The sequence below is a fragment of the Physella acuta genome, unplaced genomic scaffold, assembly GCF_028476545.2.
Source record: "Physella acuta isolate Inbredline_101_S28 unplaced genomic scaffold, ASM2847654v3 ptg000079l, whole genome shotgun sequence".
Taxonomy (NCBI): Eukaryota; Metazoa; Mollusca; class Gastropoda; family Physidae; genus Physella; species Physella acuta.
The window spans coordinates 2,404,460-2,418,214 of record NW_026731599.1 but is presented as its reverse complement, the minus strand read 5'-3'; the positions used below and the strand labels follow the sequence as shown (position 1 = coordinate 2,418,214).

The following is a 13,755-nucleotide window of genomic DNA, read 5'->3' as shown; positions in this document are numbered from 1 at the left end:
GATGGTATGTCCTGTGTGACATGTGTTACATCAAGACACCATCTGATGGTATGTCCTGTGTGACGTGTGTTACATAAAGACACCATCTGATGGTATGTCCTGTGTTACATCAAGACACCATCTGATGGTATGTCCTGTGTGACATGTGTTACATAAAGACACCATCTGATGGTATGTCCTGTGTTACACCAAGACACCATCTGATGGTATGTCCTGTGTGACATGTGTTACATCAAGACACCATCTGATGGTATGTCCTGTGTTACATCAAGACACCATCTGATGGTATGTCCTGTGTTACATAAAGACACCATCTGATGGTATGTCCTGTGTGACATGTGTTACATAAAGACACCATCTGATGGTATGTCCTGTGTTACATAAAGACACCATCTGATGGTATGTCCTGTGTTACATCAAGACACCATCTGATGGTATGTCCTGTGTGACATAAAGACACCATCTGATGGTATGTCCTGTGTGATGTGTGACATCAAGACACCATCTGATGGTATGTCCTGTGTTACATGTGTTACATCAAGACACCATCTGATGGTATGTCCTGTGTGACATGTGTTACATAAAGACACCATCTGATGGTATGTCCTGTGTTACATAAAGACACCATCTGATGGTATGTCCTGTGTTACATAAAGACACCATCTGATGGTATGTCCTGTGTGATGTGTGACATCAAGACACCATCTGATGGTATGTCCTGTGTTACATAAAGACACCATCTGATGGTATGTCCTGTGTGACGTGTTACAACAAGACACCATCTGATGGTATGTCCTGTGTTACATAAAGACACCATCTGATGGTATGTCCTGTGTTACACCAAGACACCATCTGATGGTATGTCCTGTGTTACATAAAGACACCATCTGATGGTATGTCCTGTGTTACACCAAGACACCATCTGATGGTATGTCCTGTGTTACATAAAGACACCATCTGATGGTATGTCCTGTGTTACATAAAGACACCATCTGATGGTATGTCTTGTGTTACACCAAGACACCATCTGATGGTATGTTTGTGCCCTGTAAACCACCAGACCAGAGAATACATTATGTGGATCTAATGTTAAAAATTTTCCAACATGTGATTTTGTTTAGAGATGTATTACAGCTAGATCAGCATTGAGTACAGCCCAAAACAATGGATTGATGTTGATCTCTGGTACAAGTAAAACCTAACTACAGCCCAACACAGTTGTGTTCCTAGATGTAACCTTTATTTATATGGGGGGGGGGGGGGGGGGGAGAGAGAACGGACCAGGTGTGGGGGGCCACCACTACCAGGTGTGGGGGCCACCACTACCAGATGTGGGGGGGGGGAGCCACCACTACCAGGTGTGGGGGCAACCACAAAGACAACATGTTATCTGAAGAAAGCAACTCTAGATATGTGTACCATAACATACCAGCTTTACCCTTTACCAACCAGGTCATTTCCAGACAAACCTTTGCTGACCAGGTCAGTTTCAGAAAAAACTTTGCTGACCAGGTCAGTTCCAGACAAAACTTTGCAGACCAGGTCAGTTCCAGACAAACCTTTGCTGACCAGGTCAGTTCCAGACAAAACTTTGCTGACCAGGTCAGTTCCAGACAAAACTTTGCTGACCAGGTCAGTTCCAGACAAAACTTTGCTGACCAGGTCAGTTCCAGACAAAACTGCTAGACAAAAAAAAGACTGCAATACAACTCAATCACACAAAAATGTACATTGTCAATTAGCAACAAAATAATGATATATATATGTACACATAATTTTTTACAGCAGAATGAATGGAGGTCCAGCATTAACCATCTTCTTTAGGGGGTGTGAACCATCCTGGGGATAAAAATATAATTTAAATCAAGCCAGACATTGAGACAAGCACCAACTATAGTCTAAGAAACTAAACTTTATTTTTGTCAAAAGTTAAAGCAAGAAAAAAAAAAACTAACCATTCTTTTCATGGATTTGAACCAATGATTTGAAAGACTGTTGTGCTCTTGCAAGTGAGTATTGATTCTGAAACACAAAGCATTACGATATAAGCCTGCTAGACAACACATCATACTTCAGTCCAGTTACACAACACATCATGCTACAAACCAACTACACAACACATCATGCTACAAACCTGCTACACAACACATCATGCTACAGGCCAGCTACACAACACATCATGCTATAGGCCAGCTACACTACACATCATGCTACATTATATGGGATAATTTTTAATAAAAATAACAAATTTACTTCAATCCCAGAATAAAACTTATTTTAGTGGCCTCAAAACAGAGGATAAAACTTACTTGAGTTTCCCAAAAATAAAGAAAAGAGGACAGAACTTACTTTAGTTGCCCCAAACTGAATGCGAGCTTTCCCTTTAACAAGAGTGGCTGAGATTTGAAGTATGACAGACTCAATACTGTAGGCACTACTCCAACCTTGCTTTGTGAGCAGCTCCATACAGATGGCGCCACCACCAAGAACATAGCCTCCAGACACTACGGGGCATATCACACGAACAAAAGGTGGATCAAAGGGAAAAGTCTCCTGGAAAGAACACATCAAGTCAGATGCTGGATGACATGGTAATGATAGGGGTCATTCTTTTATAACAGCCACAACCATTGGAGTTTTTATAACCCTCAAACATGTCCAATATACTAAACTTCAATTCAAGTGTTGTGTCTGTTTAGCTTGCAAAGCTAAAAAGTTATATCTTGTTTACTCTTTCTGGATATGTCTATGATTTAATATAAAAATTGGAATCTTTAATATGTCAAGTCAAATAAAATTAATATTAAAAGTATACTTTGTGTATGCAGGTTAAAAGTTTGTGTGTTGCAACAGATAAGTATTTAATGTGCTTTTGAGTGAGTGGACGCCCACATGGATCCTAATTCCCCTCCAATCCAAGCTTAATTTTTTTATACTCCCTCTTTTAACCCTTAAATACATGACTTTTTAATAATGATTGAAAAAAATATTTTTATATTGTTTTGGTGGGTATATGAAGAGTATAGTCAAGTAAAAAAATATTTTTAGTTTAAACATGTTCTTTAATTAAAATCCGAAATGTTGCATGTCTGCAACATTATGTAGTAAGGTGATACTTTTTAAGACAGTTGTTGCTCTTGTTACAACAAAGATATATGTTGCACTTGTGGCAAACTGTTTGAGCTTGATGTGAATTTGCACCTGTCATTGCACTATTCCACGAGTCTTAGTGTCCACACTTGTCCAGGAGATCCATGGTCCATTCTGGTCCTAGAGATCCAGGGTCCACACTTATCCAGGGTCCACACTGGTCCATGAGATCCAGGGTTCACACTGGTCCAGGATATCCAGGGTCCGCACTGGTCCAGGATATCTAGGGTCCACACTGGTCCACGATATCTAGGGTCCACACTGGTCCAGGATATCTAGGGTCCACACTGGTTCACAATATCTAGGGTCCACACTGGTCCAGGGTATCTAGGGTCCACACTGGTCCACGATATTTAGGGTCCACACTGGTCCAGGATATCTAGGGTCCACACTGGTCCAGGGTATCTAGGGTCCACACTGGTCCAGGGTATCTAGGGTCCACACTGGTCCAGGATATCTAGGGTCCACACTGGTCCAGGGTATCTAGGGTCCACACTGGTCCAGGATATCTAGGGTCCACACTGGTCCAGGATATCTAGGGTCCACACTGGTCCAGGAGATCCAGGATCCAAACTGGTCCAGGATATCTAGGGTCCACACTGGTCCACGATATCTAGGGTCCACACTGGTCCAGAATATCTAGGGTCCACACTGGTCCAGAATATCTAGGGTCCACACTGGTCCAGAATATCTAAGGTCCACACTAGTCCAGGATATCTAGGGTCCACACTGGTCCAGGATATCTAGGGTTTACACTGGTCCAGGATATCTAGGGTCCACACTGGTCCAGGATATCTAGGGTCCACACTGGTCCAGGATATCTAGGGTCCACACTGGTCCAGGATATCTAGGGTCCACACTGGTCCAGGAGATCCAGGAAGATACTCTGGATCACCAAGAGCATCTACTTCATATTATTCTTCACCTTGATTCACATTGATTTCTTAATGATTATGCTGAAACTAGAAGAAAAACAAGGTACTATATAATCACCAATGCTAATGTATAAAGTAAAAAAATAGTGCAAAAGTAGGTCAATTTGCATAACGTTGCAGCACTGCAACCTAAGTTTTGTGAAGATTTTAAAATAAATTATGAATTGATTTTCAAAACAACACATACAATATGTAATACATACCTTAGGTTGTCAGAAACATATTTTTTGAAATTCCAAAACCAGTTTATTTGACTTTGATGAACTTTGAAATGCCAACCAAAAATGCTGATATAAAAAACCTTGTGATCATGCACAAATTTGAGATCGGCTTGGCGGTAAAACAAATCTAGGTCACTTAGACATGCGCAAGCTGTAGGTTAACATTGTAGCAGTCAAACAACGTGATGCACAGAATAAAACATGTTGAGGCTAATATTTTATGGGAAGGTAACTGGTATGTTGCAGATTTGTACCGGTATGCATTTAAGGGTTAAGTATCCATGTCATAAATGGATGACCCTTTAGATAATAGCGGACTAAGGAAAACCTCAGTTAAATGTAAAATTGAATTTCATATGATCAGGATTAACTAAAGGTAATTTAAAAAATCTCTGCCAACAAGGAGTTGATTGTTTTGTCCAACAAAAACACTTTAGCCGTCAACCCCATCTTTAAAAAATGTTCATAATAGAAAAAAGATAACTTACTTTAAATGTAAAATTCAGAAGTATGTGGTCCTTGCCTTCTTTTTCTTTGAAAACTTGCATATCATTATACAGAGCACTGTCTTTGTCAACTCTAAAAAAACAAAGATGTTTTCAGTACAAGTTGCTGTAGTGGATGCAATACTTTGTTCAGTAAGTTAATAATAGAGTACAGGTATGTGACCACACAATGAAAAACAAGTGCATGAAATTTTTTTCGGAGCAGACTAAATACGGATTATGTTTCTCTTATGCAATCGCAATGAAGCAGTGTTACAAAACCATGGTAAGTGTACATATTAATAGCTTAATACTGCTAATATTTTTTTAAAAATAGAAGTTTATCCACACACAAAAAAATGATCAAAAGTGAAAAGCAAAAATTATTTCTTATTATCAAGCCAATTTTAACTGCAATGATCTATTAGCACTCATTTTCAATGCATCTTTTTAAAGATGGATATTGTATATGCATTTTAAAATGTAAGTCTTTAACACTAAAGAGCTTAATTGTACTTTTTTTTAGTTCCTATGATGGACAAGGTGATTGATCAAAACTTCTGAAATTAGATGGCCTTTTTTAATTTTTGGAAATTATACTTTTGAGGGCCAGACTTTGCATTAAATAAAATATCAAGAACCCTTTCTAGAGGGAGTTAATCTAGTCCTACTAGTCACCTATTGCAAGGATTTCAAAATTATCTTAGAGGTTCCAAAATTAAATGGTAAGCAGCTGAAAATGGTTGAGGTGGTAGCTAACAGTTTAGAAATGGAAGATAAAATAAAAATGCTGGTAGATAAATTTAACAAACAAACATTCTAGATTAACAGTAAAGAAAACTGGGCTTGGGAGGTGTACATATTCAACAGCAAGTTTCAGAACACTTTTTCCAATTTTTTTTTTTTTTGCTGTAAAATCTGTAGCTGAAAAATAGGGGAAATAAACTGGGAGTGAAAATTTGAATTCTGAAAAATTTGGAAACCTGCATTTGGTGAGTTATGGAGGTCAGCAGATATAGAGCATGACTGCTAACCCCAACTCATTATTTCAGATCCTGGACTTTATAGGACTGCTAACCCCAGCTCATGATTTCAGATCCTGGACTTTATGGACTGCTAACCCCAACTCATGATTTTAGATCCTGGACTTTATAGGACTGCTAACCCCAACTCATGATTTTAGAACCTGGACTTTATAGGACTGCTAACCCCAACTCATGATTTCAGATCCTGGACTTTATAGGACTGCTAACCCCAGCTCATGATTTCAGATCCTGGACTTTATAGGACTGCTAACCCCAACTCATGATTTTAGAACCTGGACTTTATAGGACTGCTAACCCCAACTCATGATTTCAGATCCTGGACTTTATAGGACTGCTAACCCCAGCTCATGATTTCAGACCCTGCCCATTGAACCGCCAGGTTAGAAAGCAAACTCTCTATTTTACATCCCAGGATTTGTACAGTTTCTGGCCCCAGCTAGATGTCACTATTCATAGTCCTAGCACACCCAAATTTCTAATTCAAGTCTTGGACCTACACAAGTCTCTAGCACTGTTTGTAGTCCTCACCTAACTTCTAACCACATGTCCACATCAAGCGCAATTTATGTTAAGATATCTCTAGAGAAAAATAAATGATGCAGTAGGAAGACTTACTTTTTTAATCGGACATTCCATTCATATAGACAGTCATTTACAAGTTCAATTGTGTAGATTTCTGAAAGTGAAATTTAATTAGGACAGTTGACCACAATGTTCAACAGTGCAACTTTAATTTAAAAAACGTAAGAATGTTCATGCTTATAACATTTCCACAAAAGTAAACAGACCTTTTTTGAAGCTATCTGATTTGTATATGTCCCTTAATTCCTTCATCAGCCTGTCGGTAGCTTGCACAGACCCAACCACTGATCCCTGCTTGTGAAAAGATAAAAATATGCCAAATCAACTTTTTGAAATAATTACAACTGTTGGTACACCTCGAGGGGAGAGGTTTATTCATATGTTATATATGCTGTAGACCATAATGTGTACCATATATTGTGGTTAGGGGAAAGACTCTTCAATAGCCTGACACAATCAACACAAGTCCAATGTGAGATGTAGTATATATACTTATTTTAATATCTTACTCCAACCCTACTGTTCTATATAAGACTTGTACTATCTTAACTATAGCCCAATTAATCTACAAGTCCACGTCAACTATTTCCTATCTTTATCTATCTACAACAGCTTTCTTTCTAACACACAACTGTCTGCTACACACACCAATGACCAGCTTCTAACTACAGACACTTCAATGATGGTCTTCAATGGTTAGCTGACCGGCTCACATGACCGCTGAGTTTGTTCCACTCTATTTCAATTGGTTCTGCCTGACCAACATCTAGCTGACCTATGCTATTATTCTACTTGTTGCCTATATTTTAATCTTGCCTAACATTGCATCATCAGACCCTTCTTTACAGAAAACAACACAAATGAGACAAAAGAATCCAACATTTACCCTGTAGATAAATACTAACCTTTAGGTAAGACTGTCGCTGATTTTGTTTTAATCTTTCTAAAACAGCTAGATTCTCCACATCAATTCCATCAACTTCTTCCTTGGCCTTCTGTTCAGTACTAGAAAAATGACTTATTTCTAAATGGTAATACTTTTTCTAAGTGGACACACCTTGCTATTAAATGACAATAAATGAACCAAGAGATAGCCAAGGACAAGACACACCAAATAATGAGCAATTATTATAGTGACAATAAATGAACACCAAGAGTTATCTGCCAAGGAGCAGACAAGTAATACAACAAGACACACCTGTGAGTTTCTTCTTCCATGTCATAATGAAAATCATCATCTTCGTCCTCATCCTCAGACACCGGATCAACGTTCATTTTTATGACAATGCCCTAAGCAGAACAAAAATACACATAAAGACAAAATATAAATGATGGTGAAATTAACAATATATACTATTAAATATAATGCTATCAGCAAAATAAATGCTTCTAGTGACAAACTATGAAAACATAGCAAGACATACTCTTTTAGACAAAGCATCATCTAGTGCATGGACTTCTGTAGGCACTTCTAGATCATGAAGTCTACACAGCCCTTCTATGAGGAGCTTAGTTTGGTACAATATCTAGAGACAAAACATATCATATTATCCATATTGTCAACACTAACCGGAGACTAAACAAGCTGTGATTATATTATATGCATAATGTCTACAATATCCAAAACAAAACTGTCTACACAATCAAAATAACTCCAAAACATCAACAACATTTATTCCCACTTCCCATTCATTTTGAAAAAAAATGTGCGCTACTTTTCAAGAAGTAGTTTGAAACAGCACAAAAAAAAGTGTCTGATTAAAAATAAACGTAGAAACACAAATTTTAATACTATAGTCCAGTTAAATTTGTGCTACACACATTAAACTGTTCCTTTGGTGTATTGGCAAGCTCCCCAACAATGCCAACAACACTTGCATCTTCACTGTCACTAAACCATATTGGTGCAGACTGAGGATAGGTTTCCTAAAATAAAATAAAAATTGTATCACTCATTTGTCTCAGATTCTGAGTTCACACAACAAATCCATTTTAAGGATAACTCCATTAAATACAATAACTAGTTGAATGCTGCTTCACAGTTTTTTCTAAAGCAAAAGATACTTCTGTGTTAATTCAAATGATAGTTACTTATGGCCATTTTTATACCAGTTTTAAGTCCTCTTTTTCACCTTGCAATAAAACTATTGAATATCCTTGAACAATTATTGGATTGGTGAGAGCACCAATACTAGACCTAATATCTCACACCCTTCAAGCTAATCAGAACTGAAAAGTTGATACAGAACTACAAATGTGATATAATACTTATAAATGAAATTTCATCAACATAGCTGTAACGGTATTCAAGTTATCATATTTACAGACATACACACACACAGACAAAATTGCAAAACTATGTTCTTCCCGACTCAGGGAGGTGTAAAACGTCGAGATTTGTAAAAACCTCAATTTTTTGTTTTTGCACGATTACAATAATTTCTCTATAGGCCTACTTCATATACGAGAAAGTAAACAAAAAAAAAAAATACAGTAGCCTAGACAAAAAATCAGCTGTATTAGATTGTTTATCTATATATATAATTCTCTTCATGGGGACCATGCGAGACACCACCACGTAAACTCACGACGTTGCTCCCCCGCTCTCTAGGCATATAGCTACCAACCCCATCATTCTGGTCAGCTAAGGTTCAACTCGAATGTTTACAATCGTAGAGCCAGCTATTAGGGGCAGATAATTTAGCTTTTAAACAATTTGAAACTAAAGGGAGGTGATAAGTTCTGCTTGATCTTTTCATTGTCGTCCATAAACTGTTGTCACGGATGGCTGCTTTCACTGGGGGGGGGGGAAGAATGGGAGGGACGGTAGTGTCGAATTCACTAACTATTAAGTACTGAAAAGTGGAAAATAAAACAACTAAAATAGCTGCGTATAATCTAGTTACTAGTTTTAGAATTAAGGGTTAGGCAAATGGTAGGACTATGACTATGGTTGGGGTTAGCACTGAAATCAGCATGTCACTGGGTAATCTATAGTTTTAGGTGCGTAAAATCGGCAAAGGCTAGTATTGTAAGAAAAAGATGCCTTATTGTTAAGTAATGTTAAGGCTTTAATAGAAGTATATTGTGAAATTTGGATATATTTGTGTCAAATATAATAGATAAATCAATAATTAACGAATAGCCTTCTGAGGGCTATTCGTAGTGTAGTGAGAATAGCTGCAGTCAACTACTGAACTGGTGATCTAGATTTAGATATCGTATGGATCTAGAGATCTAGGACTTATCCTAGATACAGATTAGAGACTGTTACACTGTTAGTGTTAGAGACTAGATCTAGTCTAGATAAATTCTAGTAACACTTTTCTACACCACAAAAAAAAGACCTAGGGTCTAGATCTAGATTCTAATCTAGTTCTTGATGATCTTAGATCTAGTCTAGAAATCTAGAGTCTAGACTAGTCTAGAGCAGAGAGCTAGTCTAGTCTAGATTCCTGTTAGCTAGTTAGAGGAGCTTACACTTTTCGGACACACATAGCGAAAAAACGCAACGTAAAAATTCCATGCGGTCTCATTCAGTAACCGCTTAACATAGAAAACAAAAAAAAGTATCATATCTATCCGCAACCATTCTACTTTAATAATGTGTTTGTCATTTTGTATTCATACGCATAGAACTTAAGCTATTCTTGTTATAGTGACTGGGGGGTCTTAACGTGTGTTCGAACACATGTAATACAGTTTTACATGTGTTCGGACACCTTTACCCGTCATCGGACATAGCACTTTTTGTTCATTTAGAATAATTTAAAGTCAATTTAATGAATAAAAACATATATTATATGCATTTATATTGTGTTATTGATTGTTTGTGAGGTAATTTTAATAGTATAAAACCTTTTTCCCACACTCCCAAAGTTCATCCCATTCAGCCATTGCGGCTCGCGCAGTACGCTGCTAAGCCAGCCAGGTCACATGATTCCCCCACCTCTTTCGCATTCCACTGCCTTCTTGACCTTATTTTGACCCTTTCCCTTCAATAACCAGCCCCTTTTATGCTCTAAATTCTTATTTAATAATATTTTTGTGTTGCTGTCCGATCCCATGTAAGGCCAAATAAGTTAGCGAACACCCCTTTTTTATTGTTCAAGCACGAAAAAACCCATTAACCTTGACATTTACGATGTTCCATACATATATAGAAGCTATTTATAGTGTAACCTTTTAGCTAAGCATTGATTGGTTCAAGTTTTGCCCCTAAGTCCAACCCTAGGTCACTTCATCCGGCTGGTGTAAAAATAGAAATGTGCGTACCATGCAACGTTAAAAAATTTCTAAAAATAATTCTTGAGAAAGGAAACGGAAGTACTTGACACGGAAGTGTTCATAAATGAACAGTTTACGTGCAGGCGCCGTGGTTTCGCGTGAGACATGCTAATTAAAGTTTCTATGAGCCAAAAACCGACGAAGTGTTCGGTCCTACGTAATTTTTGGTGTGTGTCCGAAAAGTGTAAACTCCTCTAGTAGTACTAGAAATCTAGATCTAGATCTAGTTATACTGTAACTGTTACTGTTCTAAAATCTACAGACCTAGATCTAGAATCTAGACTAGATCTTGACTACAAATTCTACACGTCTAAGAGTCTACGTCGTCTAGTCTACAATGTTTCATTTTGTACGAATACGTAGAATCTAGAGCAGAGCAGATCTTGAATCTCGTCTGAATCTAGAAATCTAAAATCTAGAGTCTAGATTCTTTTTTTTCTAGATTTCTACGTACCGTTATGTTGGCCTGAACGTCGTATTTTTCTCCATTTTTCCCGATGAAACGACACGTTATCTCGTCAACTGTGGCTGTTCGTATTTGAAAACGATTATGGGTTTTAGTAAAATTTGTTTCAAGTACACGTATATCTTGTTTCAAATTGGCCAAGCAAGCCATTTGAGAAAATACACAATTCTTCTAGGAAAACAATACACATATCACATACAAATCAGGAAACAATCATGTATCTTAGCGCATGCGCTAAGAAAATTATGTCACCGGACATGGATGTTTTCAAGTATTTTTTAACAAAAACAAAATAAACGTCATCTAATTTTAGTTGATAAGTGACATTCTGTGTTCCTGTAAAAATGTCTACAATATTAACTTAAAAGAAAACTCTCATAAAGACTGTTCCTTATTCCTTAAAATATGAACGAAGGGAAGGAGGAAAAAAGAAATACTATTTGTGTAATCTGGAAAAATATTGTTGGACAAACGGAAAAAGTGTGGAGTTGTCGTGGCCGAGTGGTTAAGGCGATGGACTAGAAATCCATTGGGATCTTCCCGCGCAGGTTCGAATCCTGCCGACAACGTACGTTTTGATATTAATAAGCAAAATTGCGTTACTTTTTCAATTCGAATAAATTGAATAAATAAATGTTTGTTGGATGTGGCTGAGGAGCTTTGCACAGAAAATTCAAAACTATTTGAAAATGTAGCTTTGTGTGCAAATACAATTACTCCTCTTGTTGCAGACATTGGTGAAAACATAGTGACTTTAATAGCGAAAAATTCAAGGAAGTTCAGCCATTTTTCAATTGCAATGGATGAGTCGCTGGGCAGCTGTTCCACCTCTCAACATTTTCGTGTTGATTAGAGGTGTGGGTGAAGACCTGAACATAACACAAGAGCTGGCTTCCCTACATATAATGTATGACACTGTTACCGGAGAGGATATCTAACCATAGATAGTTCAGAGACAAACACAAAAACGCAAGATTTACTATATTTCATATCAGTAAGATTGCTAATTTTGCGAGAGAATTCTGAGCAGAGTATCTAAGAAAAGAAATAGGTGACTTCCTGATAGTAAAGGCAAGTCACAGCCATTTTTTGTCTGATGAAGAGTGGGTATAGAAATTGGCCTCTGCTGCAGACATAACTAGTCATTTAAATTTTCTGAACCTAAAACGGCAACATAGTGAAATCTAGTTTCTGCTCTATACACCCACATAAAGGCCTTTAGATACAAACGTGTCATGTTTTTGGAACAAGTAGGGCCTACAGGCTAACAACTTGACACACTTTCAGCAGTGCAAGGTCTTTACGGTTGAAACAACCACTTAGTTCCCCACGTCATTTACATACGAGATCATTAAAAACCTCCAGCTGCAGTTTCAGTAGCGGTTTTCTGACTTGGATTCATAGGCAGAAGAAGTGAGACTGTTTCAAAGCCCATTTGAAGCAAATGTGGCCAGTTGCAAAGATGAACTGCAGCTGGAAGTCATTGAATTGCAAGAAAATGACTTCCTTAGAGACACGTTCAAAGAAGGGCAGATGGGTTTTCATACGTTTTTGCACAAGGAAGACTTTCCTAACATTAAAACTTTTGCATCAAAGTACCTTTCAAATTTTCGAACAACTTACCTGTGTGAACAAACATTTTCAAGAAAGAAATACGTGAAGAACAATTTGAGAGCAAACGTGGACCTCGGGTGGGATGGGGGGGGGGGGGGGGGGTGGACACTTGAAATTTGTATATATAATTATATTTCTATGGGGGGGGGGGGGGTAGGGGCGTAGACGTTCTTCGGGGGGGGGGGGGCGCCACGGCCCTGAAGAGATGCCTTAAAGAAACTCTGGCCCCCGAACTGATATTTGATAGTTAATGCGGCCCCCGGGTTGAAAAGTTTGGAGACCCCTGGACTAGAGTTATAGATTAACGAAAGTGATGAAAAGTAATAAAACTAATTCTATGCATAGAGTACTGCGATCATCAACACTTTATATTTTCGGAGGAGGGGGTGGGGCGGGGCAGACACTGGTAAAATTATGTTTTCTATATAAATTCCATTTGGTTCGGGAGCGTTAGACGTTTTCGGTAGGGGGGGGGGGGGGCTCCCTTAGAGATGCCTGAAAGAAACTCTGACATCAATTGTGCCAACTGTTGTGTTCAGTCGCCGAAGCTACATTTCCTAAAGGCTGATTTAAAACTTTTCTCTCAATTTTTTCTTTTATCGCTCAACTGAACGACTACACAGTGGCGTGCAGACCTATGTAGATGCCCGGGGCAAACTCAAGCGGAAGATGCCCCCATAAATAAAATATATATATATATATATATATATATATATATATATATATATATATATATATATATATATATATATATATATATATATATATATATATATATATATATATATTACTTATACTACTTTCAATTTAATTTACATCATAGCGAAGCAATGACATACAATTAGTATATATATATATATATATATATATATATATATATATATATATATATATATATATATATATATTTATATTTATATTTATATTTATATATGTATATAAAGCTTAGTTACAAAAAAACAAATGAGT

General features: G+C 37.4%; 1 protein-coding gene and 1 non-coding gene across 3 annotated transcripts; one reads left to right on the top strand and one right to left on the bottom strand.

Moving 5' to 3' along the window:
- Positions 1–1,277: 1,277 nt before the first annotated feature.
- On the bottom strand, positions 1,278–11,393 carry LOC131956686 (ubiquitin-conjugating enzyme E2 Q1). Of its 2 annotated transcripts, none has more exons than XM_059321249.1 (11): positions 11,161–11,393; positions 8,241–8,345; positions 7,844–7,945; positions 7,618–7,709; positions 7,325–7,424; positions 6,626–6,710; positions 6,453–6,513; positions 4,795–4,885; positions 2,350–2,553; positions 1,956–2,022; positions 1,278–1,839 (listed from the first exon to the last, which is right to left on the bottom strand). In XM_059321249.1, the coding sequence occupies exons 1-11, from the start codon at positions 11,320–11,322 to the stop codon at positions 1,808–1,810; spliced, it is 1,101 nt and encodes a 366-aa protein (XP_059177232.1). In that variant the 5' UTR covers positions 11,323–11,393; the 3' UTR covers positions 1,278–1,807. The 2 variants fall into 2 exon arrangements, with proteins under 2 accessions (XP_059177232.1, XP_059177223.1); XM_059321240.1 differs by having other exon boundaries at positions 1,280–1,839; positions 6,626–6,713.
- Positions 11,394–11,659: 266 nt separating this feature from the next.
- Trnas-aga (transfer RNA serine (anticodon AGA)) lies at positions 11,660–11,741 on the top strand. Its single transcript has one exon. It is a non-coding gene; the product is annotated as a tRNA-Ser (tRNA).
- Positions 11,742–13,755: the final 2,014 nt, after the last annotated feature.